Source organism: Oncorhynchus kisutch, linkage group LG20, assembly GCF_002021735.2.
Source record: "Oncorhynchus kisutch isolate 150728-3 linkage group LG20, Okis_V2, whole genome shotgun sequence".
NCBI classification, from domain to species: domain Eukaryota; kingdom Metazoa; phylum Chordata; class Actinopteri; order Salmoniformes; family Salmonidae; genus Oncorhynchus; species Oncorhynchus kisutch.
The window spans coordinates 40207876-40229983 of NC_034193.2; the positions used below are offsets into that span (position 1 = coordinate 40207876).

The following is a 22108-nucleotide window of genomic DNA, read 5'->3' on the forward strand; positions in this document are numbered from 1 at the left end:
AACCAAAAGCTCCACTGTGATTACCATCTATTTTATGAGCTTGCGGTTCCAAGTTCATATGTGGACTCCATAATTAAATGTGTTGTTTGTATCTTTATGGGTAGATAGAGAGTATATACACTGTATACAAAACATTAAGAACACCTTCCTAATCTGGAGTTGCACCACCCTTTGCCCTCAGAACAGCATCAATTTGCTGGGGCATGGACTCTACAAAGGTATTGAAAGTGTTCCACAGGGATGCTGGCCCATAATGACTCCAATGCTTCCCACTGTTGTGTCATGTTGGCTGGAAGCCCTTTGGGGGATGGACCATACAGACAGGAAACTGTTGAGCATGTAAAAACCCAGCAGCATTGCAGTTCTTGACACAAACTGGTGCGCCTGGAACCTACTACCATAACCTGTTCAAAGGCACTTCAATCTTTCGTCTTGACCAGTCACCTTCTGAATGACACACATGCAAAATCTATGTCTCAAGGCTTACACATCCTTCTTTAATCTGTCTCCCTCCCTTCATCTACACTGATTGAAGTGGATTTAACAAGTGACATCAATAAGGGATCATAGCTTTCACCTGTATTCAACTGGTCAGTCTATCATGTATAGAGCAGGTGTTCCTAATGTTTTGTATACTGTACGTGATAGGCTTTCATGTACAAAATGCAAGGCTCTATACAGCAAGACAGTTTTCAAATGAATGACTAAACAAAATTGGCTGAAGATTTCAGTGAAATATAGTAGGATGTAATGTTGGATGAAATGTTGTAGAAAGTAAATCCTCTTATGCAGAGGTTTCGGCCGGTGATTCAAGACTACAGCTGTTTCTGGTACACCATCTCTGCCTCACATGCTTCAACTTCCTCTTTACAGTAATCTTATAGTACGTCCTCTTTGACATTACTTTCTCAGCAGTGTCACTCTGGCCGTTTCCTCCTTCGGGGAAGTAGTGTTGTGAGCTTTTCCTTTACTTGAGAATGGCAAAAGCCCCGTGTTCTCCAGTCAACCCAACACCATTAAGACTCTCTAAAAAGGAAGTGACAATGCAATTAAATCCATTTCAAGCCTCTCAAAGTTCCTAATTTCCCAGTCCAATAGTCAACTCTGGTTGCAACACACACACTTGCTTATTTACATATTAACTAGATTCAACTTTGTGTCACCACCCCACCTGTATTTGGCAGGACTCTGTAGCACAGTTGTCATGCTCGTTCATAACTGGTAGTGTGTGCTATTTAGCACTCAAATGACCGTATTTAGCAATAGTACGGGGCCTTAAGTATTCGTGCCAAATTATCTCTCAGGAGATCATGTCAAATTGAAAATGCATCATCTTGTCCACTCCTGGGCCTGTCCAAGGAAATCATTAGTGCTTAGGTTCCTGCTGGATTGAGAAGTGTGTGTTATCCATGTTGTTCAGGTGCCAAAAAGACCCAAACGCATAAGATTTCACGCTGTAACATTTAGTTTACTAATAGGAGTTGGACAGAGTGAAAGCCATATGAGATTGGTGAGCTCTGAGTAACCACAACAGAACCACTGTTACCATGGTCTCCTCCACTTTATCTGCTAATGCAGTGGACCCCATCTAACATGCACTAACACGATGAAAGACGAGGAACGTGCATGGGAGGCAGAACCCTTGCTGCTTTTCTCTAAATACAAGGCAGACTCAAACACAAAAGAATGACTACAGGCTGGTATAATTGGGTTAGCTGGAAAGTCAATTTCTTTATCGCCTGTCGTAAACATGGGCCGATGCCATAATTACAACTAGAACTCAGTCTGATTTATTTATAACTGCTAATTGAATGTCTCTGGCTCTGAGTCCCAATTAGCACCCTATTCCCTACACAGTGCACAACTTTTGACCAGAGCCCTATGGGCCCAAATGTAGTGCACTATATAGGAAATATGATGTAATTTGGGAGGCAACCAGGGATGTAAGCAGGGAGTCTACAGCTGCTTTCGTCAGTGAGCACTTTCAAGCCTAAACCATCCCACGCCCCTGTGCTAGTCCTTAACCAAAGCCCACTCCTGATTAAATTGTTACTAAAAATTCCATCTTGAACTCTGGTGACTTGTGTGTCCATGTGACTCAACGGTACACATGCTGGTGTTACATTACAATAATGCCTTTGAGATCTAGATGTTATAGTATGACAGCTGTAGCTGTCTGTTGTCTAATCCACATCCAGTTTACTGCAATTGTAAAATGGGACCTCCAGGTTCCATGTAAGGCTGACACCTCCAGGCGGAGATGTTTGGCTAGAGTGCTGGGTCTCTCTTCGGGTCACGTAGTTGGCAGTGCCTGGATGACGTAGTTGACGACGACTGGATTGCAGAGCTGACTTTGGTCACTTAGTGGACGGTGAGAGGGTGTACACTAGAAGACTAGTGGGTTACAGGGCCTACAGGTCAGCTCAGCTCACGGCAGATGAGTAACCCACCAAATCTTCCCGACCTGTTGGTCTCATCACTGCCCCGTGTGACCACAATCATGTCACACAACCACATTAACGATACCTAGATAAGGCCTGAAATCTTCCTCCTATCACTTTACAAGGAGGGTGTGATGCGGACACACAAGAATGTGTCCTTGTATACGAGGGTGTATCAGTCCTCTCAGACCCACCAATGGTGGTGGTACGCAAAGGGTGTGTATGAATCAACTTCCCCCACCTTATCAAAGCCCCGAGTGTCATTCTCTTCCCCCCCTGTCGTCAGGAAGCCAGCCACCCCTCCTCCACTCCTCATTTCAGAGGCAACAATGCCAGTCGGTGCAAGTCGGCTTGGTTGTCAAACAGTAACACTATGGCTTCCGTCCAGACTTTGAGCAGGAAGATTCGAGGACCTATGGTTCTTGGAATGCGGACGACGCAGAAAGAGGTGATGAGGTCCTTTAAACTCTGTTTTATTACATTACAAAGACAAAACGGAAAGCAGGCGTTGATACATTTTGTTCGTTTTTTTTCAATTATACCTGGTCCAAAGTGTTTAGCTTGGTAGCCTGTTACGGTGGGTTGATATCCCATTCTGCAGATGGGGGTAACAAGATGACATGAACCTTCATTAGAGCTGGGCGATATGGACAAAAATCCATAAATTGACTGAATTATCACAGTAACGACCAACTGAACGATAAATTGATAACATGAATGTGCACCAGTTACTTCTTTTGTATTACCCTTAAAACTACCTTGAATGTTGCAGCTATCAATTATCCAGTTAGAAATAACGCATTTTAGCAGACTTAATTAATTTTTTCAAACTACACATTCCTCTAGTAAAGGCTACTTATCGTCAATATCAGTCAAATGTCCTAGATAAAAATGGTTGGTTCGGTATTGATCGTTTTATATTCCCAGCTCTAACCTTCACGGTACAAATTAATTTGACATTACTATGGATGAATAAATGTTTTTTTCTCTTTCATGATCACTGACAGTTCGAAGGACCAGATACATTTCCATAATTTTTTACTTTTCAACAAATCAAGTCTTTCAAATCAACCCAAAATAAATGAGACAAAAAAAGAAGAATATGTAAAGCCATTGGGCCAGCACGTGGGCCTGTCCAGGATGGTGCAACCATGCAAAATAACTCAGAATATGTTGTACGTAGAACAGATAATTTTCTCTTCCACATGACAGGCAAGACTGTGTCAGTTCTATTTGCAATGTTGTGAATGTCTCACCTCACCCAATATCCTACACCCCTGGCCTGTGCCCAGTGTTGAAAGTCTAGACCAGGTCAGGCAGTCAGAATGTTTCAAGGAGCTGTGAAGCACATTTCCCCCAGAAGGAAATTCATGATGTTGACAGTAATAGTGTGGAAAGAAGCAGCTCATTTGGGAACAACAATATTGTACAAGTTGTCTGCCCAACATTAAGCAAGGGGATGTTAAGTTTACTAGGCTTAAACTGAAAATATCAACGTGTCATTGTCTGGAATGGCAAAGGGTACGTACAAAATGGACATTGCACTAATCGTAAAATCAAGCATAACAGTAGTGTAGGTTCTGTATGTGAAAAGAAGTCTTCCTTCCCGGGCCACAAAAAAAAGCATGTTTTCTCCTCTAGCAGTGATAGAACAATATCCCCTTTGGAGTAAATAAAGCCAATGTCAGATTAAACAGATAGTAAATCCTAAGAAATTAACTAGCTAGTGTGTACAGTAAATAAAAGTTTAAAGATACATCTATAAGGCATATTTGTCCTGTCTGATGTGGCAGGCTAATGTTTTCTGTCCAAGTCATAGAATGAAGGGAAATGACAAGAAAAAAAAAAAAGAAAAAAACGTTTTTTAACAGAATGGGGACGTTCCTCTCTTTCTATCACTCACACACACATTTAGACCCTAGCTGCGGTGTACAATGGTGTTGATGCTCTCCTGGATCTCAGCCATCTTCTTCAACACCTGGTTCACCTTCGCCTCGTCAAACTCCAGACACACAAAGTCTGAGTCCTGGAAGGAAAACAAGAACGGAGAAGTGTGAAAGGGATGGGGGAAGGAGAAGGGAAAGGCAAAATAGGGACAGTATACTAAGAACAAGACAACAGGCAGTAGAGCATACTTCATGGATGATTGGTTGAGGGATGTAGCTCAAATGACGGGACATCAGAAACATTGTGATAATAGGAACCTTTCAACTTTACAGCAGAGGGAGAAGTTCACATCAAGTCCTATTTTAAGGTCCGGGCTCTCAGACAAAGTGGGAGCAAAGGTCAGATTAGGAAACTCCTATATAAACATCCACTGAATGACATCAAAGAGCTGTAAGAACTAGACTGTTATGCAGTGGTGCTAAAGATGGGACCTGAGATCTAAGTCAGTTTGTGACTTCCATTGAACCTTTTGAAAGCTTATTCAACACTTTGTGCTACAGGAAGAGGTGTGTGTGTGAAAACGGGGTCAGAAAGTTGAGGAGCCTAGGACCAGGATGTGGTCCAGACACATTCAGTTAGGACCAAACACTTGTTCTTTCTCTTTCAAATGGACAACAAACTAAAAAGGACTAATCGAAATAAACATTATAAATGCTTCTACATTTAAAATATTTTTTTATAAAAAGGTTTATAAAATTATGCTTATTCAAGAAATGTATTTTTAGCGCGTTTCCAAGAAACTAATACAGTGGAAGAAGATTTCAGAAGACTGTTAAGCGGTGAGCGCGATGACCTAGATGTACAGGAAGCGTCACTTTCTGACAAATAAAAAGGCAACAGTTGGCCTAAATATAGCGACACTGTGCCTGTAGCACAGCCATGAGTTTCCCCCACTTATAACAGGGTCCCTTAACTAACACTTTCATTCCCTCTTACCCTCGGAGGCATTTAAAAAAAAAATAGCCTCCAATATCACTAGTGAGAATGTGACCTTTAACCAGAGTGCCATCAAAGAGAGATGACGACAGGCACAAAGGACAAATGAGGGAAAAAGAGACATCTTAAAAAAATAAACAGTTGACTGTCCAAGGACATCCATACCCCTTGAAGAGCTACCTTTGAGTCTTAAACATGACGCCACATAACATCAGGTTAACTCATAATGGTCACAGTTAGGACTAGATAATGGAAGCTGGTCCCAGAACAGTGAAGTTAAGCCAGGAGAGCAACTATAGCACCTGCCCTTAAAAGGAAAACTCCACCCCAAACTAGATTTTGGTATTTTTCATTAATCCACTATTGATATAGTCCCAAAATAGTTTATATGTCAGTAATCAAGTTTTCAAAATATATAACTTGCGTCACACCAGCTGTATTTCAGTATTTTGAAAGTTCTACATCTTGAAAAGTTGGTTGCTGACATGCAAAACATTTTGGGATATTTGAGTCAGAGTATATTTTCAAATGAGTAGCAGTGTACACAGACCGTGTGCAGATCGTGTGATTGGCCCATCTACTCATCCATTTCTATGATGTGTAGCATCTTTATTACATGCCACTGAAAAATTTATGAACGTCCCTGGGTGGCCACAATAGGACACAAGACCCTCCATCTGACCATGTCTTTGTTAGTCTGATTGTTCCCGAGAGTGGACATCACTACACAAGGGCCCCATCACTGCTCTTAAAGAACAGTTGCCTGGTTACAGGCTACCGCTGCCCTATTTCTTTCCACCGTCATTTGTTTGATTGAAGTACAGGGTTTGAAGCGTGTCTGTTGCCCGGGACGATTCAGTGTTCATTTCGGTTGGCGAGAGAGAGGACCCTCTTGAAGCTGTCCATCCAACTCGTTAGCCTCAATACCATTACATTTAGTGTTTAGCCTACTAAATTGTCAACTAAGTACCATATGAGGCACACCTCAATCCTAATCTTCCTCTACTCTCACGTGGAAAAGTAGATTCACCATAGCGACAGCAACTGAATTTATGTATAACTCCTAATACAACAGCATAGTAGACTTCAACTAAGTGGTATCTTGTCTTCAAGGGCGTGATGCTCTGCTGGCCTCATTCTCAGTACCAAGGGAGCGGCAGACTGTCACAGATCTGAGGGACATGGCACTGGAGCGACTGCTGACACCAGTTGCACCGGCAACTGATCACCTATGACGTTCAATGGGCTTGACCCCACAGTGACCCACATCCACACAGTGCCACATGCCCGTTCGGCTGGACATGGCAAAACACAGGTAACTAGGGGTGTATATTCATTAGTGTACAACGTAGCAAATGTTTTCAAATCAAATTGTATTCGTCACATGCGCCAAATACAACAGGTGTAGATCTTAATGAAATGCTTACTTACAAGCCCTTAACCAACAATGCAGATTTAAGAAAATAAATTTAAAAAACTAAAAGAATAACAAATAATTAAAGAGCAGCAGTAAATAACAGAGGGGATATATACAGGGAGTACCGGTACAGAGTCAATGTCTGTGTGCGGGGGCACATGAGTCGAGGTAATATGTACAGTTGAAGTCGGAAGTTTACATACACCTTAGCCAAATACATTTAAACTCAGTTTCACAATTCCTGACATTTAATCCTAGTAAAAATTCCATGTCTTAGGTCAGTTAGGATCACTACTTTATTTGAAGAATGTGAAATAATAGTAGAGTGATTTATTTCAGCATTTATTTATTTCATCACATTCCCAGTGGGTCAGAAGTTTACATACACTCAATTAGTATTTGGTAACATTGCCTTTAAAATTGTTTAACTTGGGTCAAACGGTTCAGGTAGCCTTCCGCTTCCCACAATAAGTTGGGTGAATTTTGGCCCATTCCTCCTGATAGAGCTGGTGTAACTGAGTCTAGTTTCTAGGCCTCCTTGCTCGCACACACTTTCAGTTCTGCCCACAAATGAGGTCAGGGCTGTGTGATGGGCACTCCAATACATTGACTTTGTTGTCCTTCAGCCATTTTGCCACAACTTTGGAAGCATGCTTGGGGTCATTGTCCATTTGGAAGACCCATTTGCGACCAAGCTTTAACTTCAAACTTTAACTGATGTCTTGAGAAGTTGCTTCAATATATCCACATAATTTTCCTACCTCATGATGCCATCTATTTTGTGAAGTGCACCAGTCCCTCCTGCAGCAAAGCACCCCCACAACATGATGCTTCATCAGACCACTTTTTTATAGACAGTAATTATAATAATTATGTTCAGATTTGCCAAATGGAGGGCGAGAGAGAGCTTTCTATGCTTCCATGTGTGGAGTAAAGGTGGTCTAGAATTGTTTCCCCTCTGGTTGTACATTTACCATGCTAGTAGAAATGAGACAAAACAGATTTAAGTTAACCTGCATTAAAGTCCCTGGCCACTAGGAGCGCCGCCTCTGGATGAGCGTTTTCCTGTTTGCTAATGACGGTATAGATACAAAATGTATCCAATGTCGACAGATACAAAAAAATACAGAAACTCTAGGTAGATAGTGTGGTCTACAGCTTATCATGAGATATTCTACCTCAGGCGAGCAAAACCTCGAGACTTCCTTAGATATTGTGCACCAGCTGTTGTTCACATATATGCATAGGTCCGCGCCCCATGTCTTACCAGAGGATGCTGTTCTGTCCTGCCGATGGAGTGTATAACCCGCCAGCTGTATGTTCTTAATATCGTCGTTCAGCCACGACTCTGTGAAACTTAAGATATTACAGTTAATGTCCCGTTGGTAGGATATATGTGCTTTCAGCTTGTCCCATTTATTTTCCAGTGATTGAACATTAGCTAGCAGGACGGAAGGCAAGGTCAGATTAGCCTCTCATCACCTGATCCTCACAAGGCAACCGGGTCTTTTTCCACTAAATCTCTGTTTCCTTCTCCAGCAAATCACGGGGATCTGGGTCTGGTTGGGTGTCTGTAGTAGTATATCCATCCGTCCGACTCGTTGAAGAACTCTTTGTTCAGTTTGAGGTGAACAATCGCAGTTCTGATGTCCAGAAGCTCTTTCGGTCACAAGAGACAGTAGTAGCAACATTATGTACAAAACAAGTTACGAACAAGGCAAAAAAAACTACAAAAAAAACTAGCCGATAAGACGGCAGGCCTCCCCTCTAGCGCCATCGTGTTCAGAACAAGCATTTCTAATTGGAATAGTTCAGGTAGGTCCTGTTTGGTTACTAGTGAAGACATTCCTGATACTGTATGTTGAATGATACAAGTGTTTATCCTGTTTGGTTAAGTATGTGCTCTTATGCTAGCCATGTGTGGAGGGAAAAAGCATTGAGAATGAACTACATTGCAAACCATCGATGCACTCTAAAAAAGTGTTGAAGTTCTGAGAGAGCATTAATAGTATGCATGCGTTTATGTTGCGCCTACAAACTTAACAGCACAATAAACAGAATATGCTATATAGGCCTACACAGCATACCTGGCACAATTAACCGAGACAATGGTTTGCTAAACACTGACAGGCGACTAACATTTGTAATACAAAAGGATTCAGAAGACACTGAATACAAACTGCATTTTAGAAACACTACAGGTCAACTACAGGTCAACCAGTGTGTGCATAGCCAATAACCACCAACCACTCCTTACGTCTGAATACAGTAGTTTCTCAAGTTTGGCTGTGTCTCAAGTTAGGCAATCTATTCCTTAAAAAAGTTAACTATTTTTGAGGGCTATATGCGCTGATCAAAAGTAGTGCACTATGTAGGGAATACAGGGCCATTTGGGATGCACACAGCGTTAGAATGCTGCCTCACTGTTGCTACACCCATTCGTTTCTTCCGTATTGGAGGCACCTATGAGTCTACCGGATCTGTCATCATATATTAGAGAACTAATTTAATGCACTCAAAGGGTCACGCCCAGGATCGCGCGGCACGCTAATGTATTTGTTTACTGGAAAAACAATAACAAGACATGAGATAACGAGAGCGCTGGCCAAAACGGAGCCGAGGCTTATCGTGAGATATGATACCCAAACCTGGTCTCAGAGCATTTCTTATTATTCTGTATGTAAATCCGATACACTCCCAATTGGTATGATATGTTTTGTATGGTACATATTCATTTGTGTGTGTCCAACACCCATTTCGTATGATATGTTACAAATTACAATTCGTATTATGTTACGAATTTGCAAAAAGTACAATGTTACAAATTTGTAAACGTACAATATGTTAAGACTTTGCAAAACGTATGATATGTTACGAATTCTAGCAAGGTGGCTAACATTTGCTCACGTTAACTAGGCTAGTGGTTAGGGTTAACCCTTTAACCTAACTGTTAAACTTAAGGGTAGGGTTAGGGGAAGTGTTAGCTAACATGCTAAGTAGTTGCAAAGTAGCAAGTAGTTAAAGTTGCTAATTAGCTCAAATTGGTCATGATGAGATTCTTATGGAACCATCGGTCTTATGTAACCATACCAAACGTAAAATATCATACTAATTTGAGTGGGACGGATTTACATTTAATATGCTACGGCTAGTCTATGAGACCAGGCTGGATACCCTGGGAATACAAGTGTGCTCCCATTACTGTTATCGAGATCCATCATTCTTCTGTTTGTTGTGAGAGAAGACGAGCAGAAAAAAAATGTTATTTTTTTTATTTTTTTATTTCACCTTTATTTAACCAGGTAGGCTAGTTGAGAACAAGTTCTCATTTGCAACTGCGACCTGGCCAAGATAAAGCATAGCAGTGTGAGCATACAACAAAGAGTTACACATGGAGTAAACAATTAACAAGTCAATAACACAGTAGAAAACAAAGGGGGGGTCTATATACAATGTGTGCAAAAGGCATGAGGTAGGCAAATAATTACAATTTTGCAGATTAACACTGGAGTGATAAATGATCAGATGGTCATGTACAGGTAGAGATATTGGTGTGCAGAAGAGCAGAAAAGTAAATAAATAAAAACAGTATGGGGATGAGGTAGGTGAAAAGGGTGGGCTATTTACCAATAGACGATGTACAGCTGCAGTGATCGGTTAGCTGCTCAGATAGCAGATGTTTAAAGTTGGTGAGGGAGATAAGTCTCCAACTTGAGCGATTTTTGCAATTCGTTCCAGTCACAGGCAGCAGAGTACTGGAACGAAAGGCGGCCAAATGAGGTGTTGGCTTTAGGGATGATCAGTGAGATACACCTGCTGGAGCGCGTGCTACGGATGGGTGTTGCCATCGTGACCAGTGAGCTGAGATAAGGCGGAGCTTTACCTAGCATAGACTTGTAGATGACCTGGAGCCAGTGGGTCTGGCGACGAATATGTAGCGAGGGCCAGCCGACTAGAGCATACAAGTCGCAGTGGTGGGTGGTATAAGGTGCTTTAGTGACAAAACGGATGGCACTGTGATAGACTGCATCCAGTTTGCTGAGTAGTGTTGGAAGCCATTTTGTAGATGACATCGCCGAAGTCGAGGATCGGTAGGATAGTCAGTTTTACTAGGGTAAGCTTGGCGGCGTGAGTGAAGGAGGCTTTGTTGCGGAATAGAAAGCAGACTCTTGATTTGATTTTCGATTGGAGATGTTTGATATGAGTCTGGAAGGAGAGTTTGCAGTCTAGCCAGACACCTAGGTACTTATAGACGTCCACATATTCTAGGTCGGAACCATCCAGGGTGGTGATGCTAGTCGGGCATGCAGGTGCAGGCAGCGACCGGTTGAAAAGCATGCATTTGGTTTTACTAGCGTTTAAGAGCAGTTGGAGGCCACGGAAGGAGTGTTGTATGGCATTGAAGCTTGTTTGGAGGTTAGATAGCACAGTGTCCAAAGACGGGCCGAAAGTATATAGAATGGTGTCGTCTGCGTAGAGGTGGATCAGGGAATCGCCCGCAGCAAGAGCAACATCATTGATATACACAGAGAAAAGAGTCGGCCCGAGAATTGAACCCTGTGGCACCCCCATAGAGACTGCCAGAGGACCGGACAGCATGCCCTCCGATTTGACACACTGAACTCTGTCTGCAAAGTAATTGGTGAACCAGGCAAGGCAGTCATCCGAAAAACCGAGGCTACTGAGTCTGCCGATAAGAATATGGTGATTGACAGAGTCGAAAGCCTTGGCGAGGTCGATGAAGACGGCTGCACAGTACTGTCTTTTATCGATGGCGGTTATGATATCGTTTAGTACCTTGAGTGTGGCTGAGGTGCACCCATGACCGGCTCGGAAACCAGATTGCACAGCGGAGAAGGTACGGTGGGATTCGAGATGGTCAGTGACCTGTTTGTTGACTTGGCTTTCGAAGACCTTAGATAGGCAGGGCAGGATGGATATAGGTCTGTAACAGTTTGGGTCCAGGGTGTCTCCCCCTTTGAAGAGGGGGATGACTGCGGCAGCTTTCCAATCCTTGGGGATCTCAGACGAGATGAAAGAGAGGTTGAACAGGCTGGTAATAGGGGTTGCGACAATGGTGGCAGATAGTTTCAGAAATAGAGGGTCCAGATTGTCAAGCCCAGCTGATTTGTACGGGTCCAGGTTTTGCAGCTCTTTCAGAACATCTACTATCTGGATTTGGGTAAAGGAGAACCTGGAGAGGCTTGGGCGAGGAGCTGCGGGGGGGGCGGAGCTGTTGGCCGAGGTTGAAGTAGCCAGGCGGAAGGCATGGCCAGCCGTTGAGAAATGCTTATTGAAGTTTTCGATAATCATGGATTTATCAGTGGTGACCGTGTTACCTAGCCTCAGTGCAGTGGGCAGCTGGGAGGAGGTGCTCTTGTTCTCCATGGACTTCAGTGTCCCAGAACTTTTTGGAGTTGGAGCTACAGGATGCAAACTTCTGCCTGAAGAAGCTGGCCTTAGCTTTCCTGACTGACTGCGTGTATTGGTTCCGGACTTCCCTGAACAGTTGCATATCACGGGGACTATTCGATGCTATTGCAGTCCGCCACAGGATGTTTTTGTGCTGGTCGAGGGCAGTCAGGTCTGGGGTGAACCAAGGGCTGTATCTGTTCTTAGTTCTGCATTTTTTGAACGGAGCATGCTTATCTAAAATGGTGAGGAAGTTACTTTTAAAGAATGACCAGGCATCCTCAACTGACGGGATGAGGTCAATGTCCTTCCAGGATACCCGGGCCAGGTCGATTAGAAAGGCCTGCTCACAGAAGTGTTTTAGGGAGCGTTTGACAGTGATGAGGGGTGGTCGTTTGACTGCGGCTCCGTAGCGGATACAGGCAATGAGGCAGTGATCGCTGAGATCCTGGTTGAAGACAGCGGAGGTGTATTTGGAGGGCCAGTTGGTCAGGATGACGTCTATGAGGGTGCCCTTGTTTACAGAGTTAGGGTTGTACCTGGTGGGTTCCTTGATGATTTGTGTGAGATTGAGGGCATCTAGCTTAGATTGTAGGACTGGCGGGGTGTTAAGCATATCCCAGTTTAGGTCACCTAACAGAACAAACTCTGAAGCTAGATGGGGGGCGATCAATTCACAAATGGTGTCCAGGGCACAGCTGGGAGCTGAGGGGGGTCGGTAGCAGGCGGCAACCGTGAGAGACTTATTTCTGGAGAGAGTAATTTTCAAAATTAGTAGTTCGAACTGTTTGGGTATGGACCTGGAAAGTATGACATTACTTTGCAGGCTAACTCCTCCCCCTTTGGCAGTTCTATCTTGACGGAAGATGTTATAGTTGGGTATGGAAATCTCAGAATTTTTGGTGGCCTTCCTGAGCCAGGATTCAGACACAGCAAGGACATCAGGGTTAGCAGAGTGTGCTAAAGCAGTGAGTAAGACAAACTTAGGGAGGAGGCTTCTGATGTTGACATGCATGAAACCAAGGCTTTTTCGATCACAGAAGTCAACAAATGAGGGTGCCTGGGGACATGCAGGGCCTGGGTTTACTTAAGATTTCACTGTGCAATCCTCTGAGAAATCACCTGTGTGGAGAGAAGAATTGGTCATGCCTTCTATGTTTTCCAATGATTGACATGTAGGTAAAGACAGGGAGATTGCTTATTACACTATCATCCTCTTCTTTCCATGTCTTTTGACTCTCCACCCTCCAATTAAAGATGCCTAATGTTACATGCCAGCTCTCATCTATAGGCAGGAATTGGAATGCCTCATACCTATCATATTTCTTCACTTTCCTAACTCTTGAAATCATCACACACACAGAACAAACCTTCCCTTTTGACACTTAGTTCAAAAACAATTTGGTCATAGGGATTCAATCAACATTCTTTCTGCCTGATATTGTTAGTGCATTATGTCTTTGACTTCACAAGATAATGGAGATTGGGTTGGGTCGCTGTGGGTAAAGGCAAAGCCTAACGACAGAGACAAACGATCCAAGCTTGTCTTGTAAATCAAACGTCAACTGAGAGCTCCTCAACTCCACAGATCACTGGTGCAAAACACTGTCTGCCAAATGTAATGCACTAAGGCTTAGGCTGTCATCCAGATGAAAAAAGACCAACGCCTGGATGGGCTTAGTTAATGGTGTTCAGTAGGACAAAATGTTTTACAACGGGAAAAACAAAAGTGTTCTTATTGGACAAGATCCTGTAGCACCTCCATTTTGAAATATTTCATAACGTTTCGTGCCTACAGAACAGGAACATGTGCTATATGAAATGTACAGATGTGGAAACCACAACCTCATACATTACCCACATACAGCCGGTTTAGTTCTGGAGCTCTGAGAATTCAATAGAATGTACAGCATGTACTGTGGTCATGCTCAAAAGGGTAGAGCACAGCCATCAGTGGTGCAATTTACGTAACTTCTCTCAGCTAAGTAAATAGATCCATTGAACAACGACATCAGGGGACTTCCCTAAAATCAACAGAATTGGTTTACTATTCCACAGCACCTGATAAACAGTCAGTTACTTAGAATAGTATGTGTGGGTAGGATAGAGGAGGTTTTAACCACAATCACTGGGCAAATTATAAGAAGGGGGATACCTAGTCAGTTGTACAACTGAATGGGTCTTCCGCATTAACCCAACCCCTCTGAATCGGAGAGGTGCCCGGGGAACAGTGGGTTAAACTGCTTTGCTCTGGGGCAGAACGACAGTCAGCTCGAGGATTCGATCCAGCAATCTTTCGATTACTGACTCAATTACAAACTGTTACAGAACCCAATTGGCCTCATCAGAAAACCTGTTCTGCATAATTCAGACTTGCGCAACTGTTTGATTTATAGATGAGGGGCGACTAACCTGTAGAAACATTGCATGTGACCTTGCTAATCTTACTCCACACAGACTACCAATTGTCTGTTGGCCTCTAGTTTGCATGTTGTAAATGTTACAACTGTGCTACTAGATTACAAAGTGAGGTTATTGATTTATCACGTTATTGTAAGAAGTACACACATGGGAATTCTTAGTTAAAGTTCTCGCAAGCGGAAAATAGTCTCTCCCACTGCCAAATCAAAATGTCAATAGACCACTTCTATTCATCCTAGTACAAATGATGTCTTCATAAATCAGCAGTGAATCTGCTTTAGTACCCAATGAAAAGGAACAATGGCTGTGGATACAGCAAGAAAGTGATTGGGTCAGATTAGATATTTTTTGACCCCAGATAAAAGCTGAAGCAGACACCACCCAGCCCATTATTAGGCTATACCAAGTTTATTTAAATAAGCGGGAGTGGAAGCTGTGCTCCATTTTAGCTCAAGTCTACAGGGAGCTACCGATTCAGTGTTGAATGAAAGTGGGCCACTCCCGTCTATTAGAAGATGAGACATGCAAAAGGAACAGGAAGCCATTTGAAATGTTGTCGGGATTGTATTCTGTATGGTTCATATACATTTTCCTGTTAAATTAGGTTATTTCTGGGCAATATTTCTGCCGGACCCCTTTTGGTTCTAGAGCACCCTCCGAAGCAAAAGTTCTATATAGCCTTTTTAAGCAGTTGACTCTAGACCAGGGTTGCCCAACCCTCTTCCTGGAGTCCAACCCTAATTTAACACACCTGATTATACTAATTAGCTGCTCAACAAGACCTTAACTAGCTGAATCAGATATGCTTAATTGGGGTTGGACTGAAAACCTCCAGATCTCCAGGAAGAGGGTTGGGCAGCCCTGCTCTAGAGAGTCAAGGCAAAAGAAGCATTAGCGGGACAAACTAACCAACCATAGGATGGATGTAGCTCAGTCATGCAGATAAGACGTCGTCCAATAGCTGGAATAGAGTCAGGTTGGTGTTTTGGCAGTTGGTGATTAAGATGAGGACAGGAGTGGGGCAAGCTGATCCCAGACCTGTAACCTCCGTGGTGGTGGCTTCAGCTGGGGTCTGTCAGTTGACTAGTAGTGCATCCCAAATGGCACCCTATTCCCTCTGGCCAAAAGTAATGCCCTATAGGGAATAGGGTGCCATACCCTTCAAAATATTTTTCCCCCTCTCAGACATGCAAGGAATATCCATGTGTACATCTGGGCGGTGGCGTCCATAGCAGTTTGACAAACCAAACAAGGGAAAATATTTTTCCTTCTGATCTATGACCAAAGCCAATCAACATTTGGCATATAGCTTATAGATACAGTTGAAGTCAGAAGTTTACATACACTTAGGTTGGAGCCATTAAAACTTGTTTTTCAACCACTCCTCAAATTTCTTGTTAACAAACTATAGTTTTGGCAAGTCGGTTAGGACATCTACCTTGTGCATGACACAATTAACTTTTCCAACAATTGTTTGCAGACAGATTATTTCACTGTATTAAAATTCCAGTGGGTCAGAAGTTTACATACACTAAGTTGACTGTGTCTTAAACAGCTTGGAAAAAATTCCAGAAAATTATATCATGGCTTTAGAAGCTTCTGATAGGCTAATTGACATAATTTGAGTCAATTGGAGGTGTACCTGTGGATGTATTTCAAGGCCTACTGCCTCTGCTTGAACTCATGAGAAAATCAAAATAATTTAGCCAAGACCTCAGAATTTTTGTTGTTGATCTCCACAATTTCCGAATGCCTGAAGGTACCACGTTCATCTGTACAAACAATAGTACACGAGTATAAACACCATGGGAACACGCAGCCGTCATACCGTTCAGGAAGGAGACGCGTTCGGTCTATGGAAATCAATCCCAGAACAACAGCAAAGGACCTTGTGAAGATGCTGGAGGAAGCAGGTACAAAAGTATCTATATCCACAGTAAAACAAGTCCTATATCGACATAACCTGAAAGGCCGCTGAGCAAGGAAGAAGCCACTGCTCCAAAACTCCATAAAAAAAGCCAGACTACGGTTTGCAACTGAACATTGTGACAAAGATCATACATTTTGGAGAAATGTCCTCAGTTCTAATGAAACAAAAATACAACCGTTTGGCCATAATGACCATCGTTATGTTTGGAGGAAAAAGGGGGAGGCTTGCAAGCTGAAGAACACCGTCCCAAATGTGAAGCACGGGGGTGGCAGCATCATGTTGAGGGGGTGCTTTGCTGCAGGAGGGACTGGTGTACTTCACAAAATAGATGGCATCACGAGGGAGGAAAATGTGGATATATTGAAGCAACATCAAGACATCAGTCAGGACGTTAAAGCTTGGTCACAAATGGATCTTCCAAATGGACAATGACCCCAAGCATACTTCCAAAGTTGTGGCAAAATGGCTTAAGGACAACAAAGTCAATGTATTGGAGTGGCCACCACAAAGCCCTGACCTCAATCCCATAGGAAATTTGTGGGCAGAACTGAAAAAGCATATGCGAGCAAGGAGGCCTAGAAACCTGACTCAGTTACACCAGCTCTGTCAGGAGGAATGGGCCAAAATTCACCCAAGGCAATGCTACCAAATACTAATTGAGTGTATGTAAACTTCTGACCCACTGGGAATGTGATGAAAGAAATTAAAGCTGAAATAAATCATTCTCTACTATTATTCTGACATTTCACATTCTTAAAATAAAGTGGTGATCCTAATTGACCTAAGACAGGGAATGTTTACTAGGATTAAAGGTCAGGAAATGTGAAAACTGAGTTTAAATGTGCTGAACTTCCAACTTCAACTGTATGTATTAGGTCTGAGGACTAACAGGTTAAAGGCAGACTAGTGTATGTAGTGCTGCTACATCAGACACAAAAATGTGGAACTGTGACAATGCAATAAATATACTGCTAAAGCAGGAAAGAGGAAGGTGAGAACAAAGCCACTGATGTGTTCTGAATGACATGTGCTCTTCAGCTTCCTCATAGCTTGCATAGTCTTGCATTATATTCACATTAGATTTCTTAGAGGTTCAACCCGGTGGCCCGGGTGGGTGGAGATTTAACTTTAGGACTAATTAGATGGTTTAAAATCAAAATGTGCAAATTCCACCCACCTGGGGCACATTATGGAACAAGTCCAGAGCAGAAAGCCTGTTGATTTGCATAATTTACTATGTCTGAAAGCACAATTTGGGAATAAAAACATATAATATTAGTCTAATTGCAGGCAGCCATGTAATGTGCTTGTACAGTCAGTGTGACTGGTATTTTAGAGAATGGGCCTTTTCCTCTCCCATCACCCCAACTCCCCTCTCACCTCTCCAGCCCTGCCCAGTTCCAGCTCCACCAGGGCCACGGGAATGTTGGCGGCACCCCCTCTGCTGGCTGAGGTCTGGAGGTCCACCCTCCAGGTGAGGCCCTTCAGGCCGGGCTCCCAGCGGCTCTGGCCCAGCAGGCTCTCCCTCACCCGGGCCCGATGGCTCTTCCAGAACCGGGAGAGGGCGGCCGCCTGCTCGGCGCTCACACTCCCCGTGCCCTGCTTCCTGGTCTGGGCAGTCAGGAAGGCTTCCAGCTGGGCCTGGTCCATGTTTGCAGCGGCAATGGACTGAGAAGGGGAGAAGAAAACAAGCAGAGATTTGTTAGTCTAACAAAGAGGTTGAAGTTTTTCTTGTTGTATTATCTTGGCCTGGTCAAGACAGAAATTTAGACACAATGTCATCTCCACATCAAGTTGCTACCATGCGGTGTTGCTGCCTTGCCGTGATGTTGTCGTCTTAGGTCTCTTTATGTAGTGTTGTCTCTTGCCGTTTTGTCCTGTTTAATTTATTATCCCAGCCCCTGTCCCGGCAGGAGGCCTTCTACATTTTTGGTAGGCCGTCATTGTAAATAAGAATGTTCTTAACTGACTTGCCTAGTTACATAGGTTATAAAAATAATAATAATAATAAAATAAAAAGGACAAAGGGAAGTTGACATGTGTTTACACAGGTGTTCTAGTGCTGCCATCTAGTGACATGTAAATCTCAGCCTGTAGGGAAGACAAACTGATCTATCATTGAAAACCACCGTTCTCAACATGAATGAAGTTGTCAACATGAATGAATCCACACACCATATGCTAGCAATTTATTTACAATGCCACGTGTACAAATTAAATTAACTGATTGAGCTGAAAGCTTTGTTTTGGTAAGATTTTATAGACACAGACAATTAAAGACAATAGAGAAACAGGGTTCGAACATATGGGCTGCAGGACGAGGTTGAGCATTTGAAACATGTAACTATTTGTTACCTATTGCCTAACCCCATAATAATGTAGCTGGTTACGTTTCTCAATCAACACAAGATGAATCAGGTGGGAATGATGTCCAAATGCAAAGTTGACAGTACCTTTAAAAGACCTTTCATCTTTTCATGCATCGCGCAAAACTCCTCCTGCGTTAAGTCTGGATAAAGTTCATTTTTCAAAAGTTCCTCTGTTATTTCAGCATTATTATAATACACTATTTGTGCTATTCCATTCAGCAAACCGTTCAAAGATTTGGTTGTTTCGACATCCGCCATGTTTCAGCCCCACGGGTCACGTGACTCCTGTCATATGTATACCCGCTCATTGGTTGTTTTTCTCACCATACTCACGCACATAAATCGCTGATTGGCCTACATATCCTCGAAAACCCATACACACACACCAATCATCGTTGAAAGCGACGTGAGGTTGATTCAAAAAAGTAGTCTTATATAATTAATACCCAAAATATAGCATAGTTGAAAACAGTATTTCTTTTTGGACTTTAGGAACCTTTGACAAACTAAATAGAACATGACAAGTATGTTAATTGTTGAACAGTCTCAAAATCAGTCTTTAATGTTTATTTATTAACATCAATAATACAGTGGTGAGTCTTGAAATGAGATAATGAAAAACATAGTAGCGTCAAGTTACAAATGGCGTCACTGCACGTGTTTGCTACATTTTATGTAGCTAAGTACAGTCTTGCATTGTGTACTTACGGTATAAATGAGGTTTAAGACAATTGCATTAGGTTAGTCCTAATTACTGTACTTAATTATAGAATGATACCCGTAAAACACTCACTAGAAGGACACAGAATAGGTACAACAAGAACCCTATCTAGTATGTATGAGTGTGTGTGTGAGAGAGAGAGAGAGAGCGGAAGAGAGAGCGCACGTGCGTGCGCGTGTGTGTTCATGGCAACATAGTAACAGTTACCGCAGGCTGTTTTTACAATTTGACATCGCATCTGTAACGTCAAACACCTATTTTATAGTTTGTGAATTAATGTATCAGCTAATAATAATTGAAAAAATACTTTTGAGTGTTTGAATAAACAAAGGTTCACAAGCTACTGACCTCAATTTCTTCAACTCCGATCATAAACTACTATGAAGTTTGAGAGCAGCATTACATGCAGAATGAGGTTAGAATAGGTTGAGTTTGTGGCTCAGAAAATTAGGATGGTAGAGTGGTTAGTTTGTATTGGGTTGTTATAGGTTGTGACAGGATCAGGAAACAGGTATCTGGCTTCAGTCCACTCAATCAGGTAGTGGACAACGTTGTGGAACTTTCACATAGAAATGCATACAAAAGTATAGGACACCCCTTCAAATGAGTTGATTCGGCTATTTCAGCCAAACCCGTTGCTGACAGGTGTATAAACACAGCATGCATTCTCCATAGACAAACATTGCCAGTAGAATGGCCATATTGAAGAGCTCACTGACTATCAACGATGTCACCTTTCCAACAAGTCAGTACGTTCATTTTCTGCCCTGCTAGAGCTGCCCCTGTCAACTGTAAGTGCTGTTATTGTGAAGTGGAAATGCCTTGGACCAACAACGGCTCAGCTGAGAAGTGAAGCTCACAGAATGGGACCGCCGAGTGCTGAAGAGCGAAAAAATTGCCTGTCCTCAGTTGCAACACTCACTACGAGTTCCAAACTGCCTCTGGAAGTAACATCAGCACAATAACTGTTCGTTAGGAGCTTCATGAAATGGGTTCCCATGGCCAATCAGCCGCACACAAACCTAGAGTGTGGAGGCTCTTATAGCAGCAAAGGGGGACCTACTCCATATTTAATACCCATGATTTTGTTATGAGATGTTCAACGAGCAGGTATCCGCATACCTTTTGGTCATGTAGTGTAGCTATATTGTGTTATACAGGCATGTCATGTAGTAGTAGGGTTAACATTTTGTTTTCCTCTCCTCTTTCCTCTCTCTCCTCCTTCCTCTCTCGCATCCTTCCTCTCTCTCATCCTTCCAATATTTTCAGGTGTATGGATGGCTAACGTTAAAACATTAAATGTAATGGGACACCTCAACTCGTCTGGCTCTGGTAGGCCTTGGCCCAGGCATGGGCTTTACCTGCTCCACTGGTTCTCCATAACTACGTCAAATTCGACAACAATGGTGACCTGCTGGCGCCGTACAACCCCAAAAGGAAGAAGTTCGGCTTCCATCACTCCGATAACCGCCTCGAGTGTGACGGTTACTGTTGGCAACTGCTTCCCAACCAGAACTTTCCGTACTATGAGATGGGCAACCTGAATACCCCAGGGGCAGATGACTTGCTATCATACGTTACGCAGAACTACGAAGGACACCATGATGACAGCAGTATGGACCGTATCATCATCAGCCTTCACCCCGACCCAACATGAGGATGTGAGGACCTTTGATCGCCAGAAGACCTATCGAATCATTAGGGATTTGGTCAGGCTCATCCGTAATCTGGAGCTGGGGGAGCTGCTAAGGCAAGCTGGGTACCTGGTGCCCAGACCGATTATGTTTGTCAAAGCAGTCAAGCGGCAAGAAACTCCAGCTCGAAGCCACACCACCGTTTATCAACCAGCTATCAGCCAACCTGACCGGGTCAACATCAAGGGGCCATCAACATCAAGAGTCCCAGGCCAACACCATCAAGGGAGTCTGTGATTGACATGCCACATGACTCAATGCCTCGTAAGAGCAAAGGAAACATGTGGACACAGAGTCATGTTTCTGTCAGTATCCCTGAGAACAGAGACTCCCATAAGCCTCAGCCGGAGAGGCGATGCTGTGTCATTCTGTAGACTGGGCCAAAGAGTCAAAAGAGTTGTGCTACTTCCTCTTACAGGATGAATTGGGAAAATAACCATGGACATCATTTATTGCGGTGCTCCTGTAAGTAAGTTTACTGTGCAATACTATTGTAATTACTCATTATTGTTACACTGTAGCTACAGCAGTGACCCTTAACCCTAAGTAACTTTTTAAACAATTATTTAGAATAAAGTAATTGTTTTATTTAAAAGGATTTATTTCAACATACAATGACTTTTTAATATGTGTAGATTTCTTATAGATTATAATCAACCTCTATACTTCTAGTCTAAAGAAAACTACAACACAGCCCAGTTACCTGGTTTGGAACAGAATACAGAACCTGTTCCTGGTTTGGAACAGGTTTGGAACAGAATACAGAACCTGTTCCTGGTTTGGAACAGAATACAGAACTTATACCTGGTTTGGAACAGGG

The 22108-nt window shown here is 42.9% G+C and overlaps 1 protein-coding gene and 1 pseudogene across 1 annotated transcript; one reads left to right on the forward strand and one right to left on the reverse strand.

Moving 5' to 3' along the window:
* Nucleotides 1-2896: 2896 nt before the first annotated feature.
* LOC109865849 (COMM domain-containing protein 1) lies at nucleotides 2897-19186 on the reverse strand. Its single transcript, XM_020454321.2, has 3 exons — nucleotides 18958-19186; nucleotides 17885-18172; nucleotides 2897-4467 (listed from the first exon to the last, which is right to left on the reverse strand). The coding sequence occupies exons 1-3, from the start codon at nucleotides 19129-19131 to the stop codon at nucleotides 4360-4362; spliced, it is 570 nt and encodes a 189-aa protein (XP_020309910.1). The 5' UTR covers nucleotides 19132-19186; the 3' UTR covers nucleotides 2897-4359.
* A 1712-nt stretch (nucleotides 19187-20898) lies between these two features.
* Nucleotides 20899-21587, forward strand: LOC109865266 (uncharacterized; annotated as a pseudogene).
* The last annotated feature ends 521 nt before the right edge of the window (nucleotides 21588-22108 follow it).

Bases quoted from the DNA above. Each gene is read 5' to 3' on its own strand.
- LOC109865849 (XM_020454321.2), bottom strand. From the start codon at position 19,131: ATGGCGGATGTCGAAACAACCAAATCTTTGAACGGTTTGCTGAATGGA. The intron at 18,173-18,957 runs GTACTGTCAACT...TCCCCTTCTCAG, and splicing joins AGATGAAAGGTCTTTTAAAG to TCCATTGCCGCTGCAAACAT. The intron at 4,468-17,884 runs GTGAGAGGGGAG...TTTTCCTTCCAG, and splicing joins AACTGGGCAGGGCTGGAGAG to GACTCAGACTTTGTGTGTCT.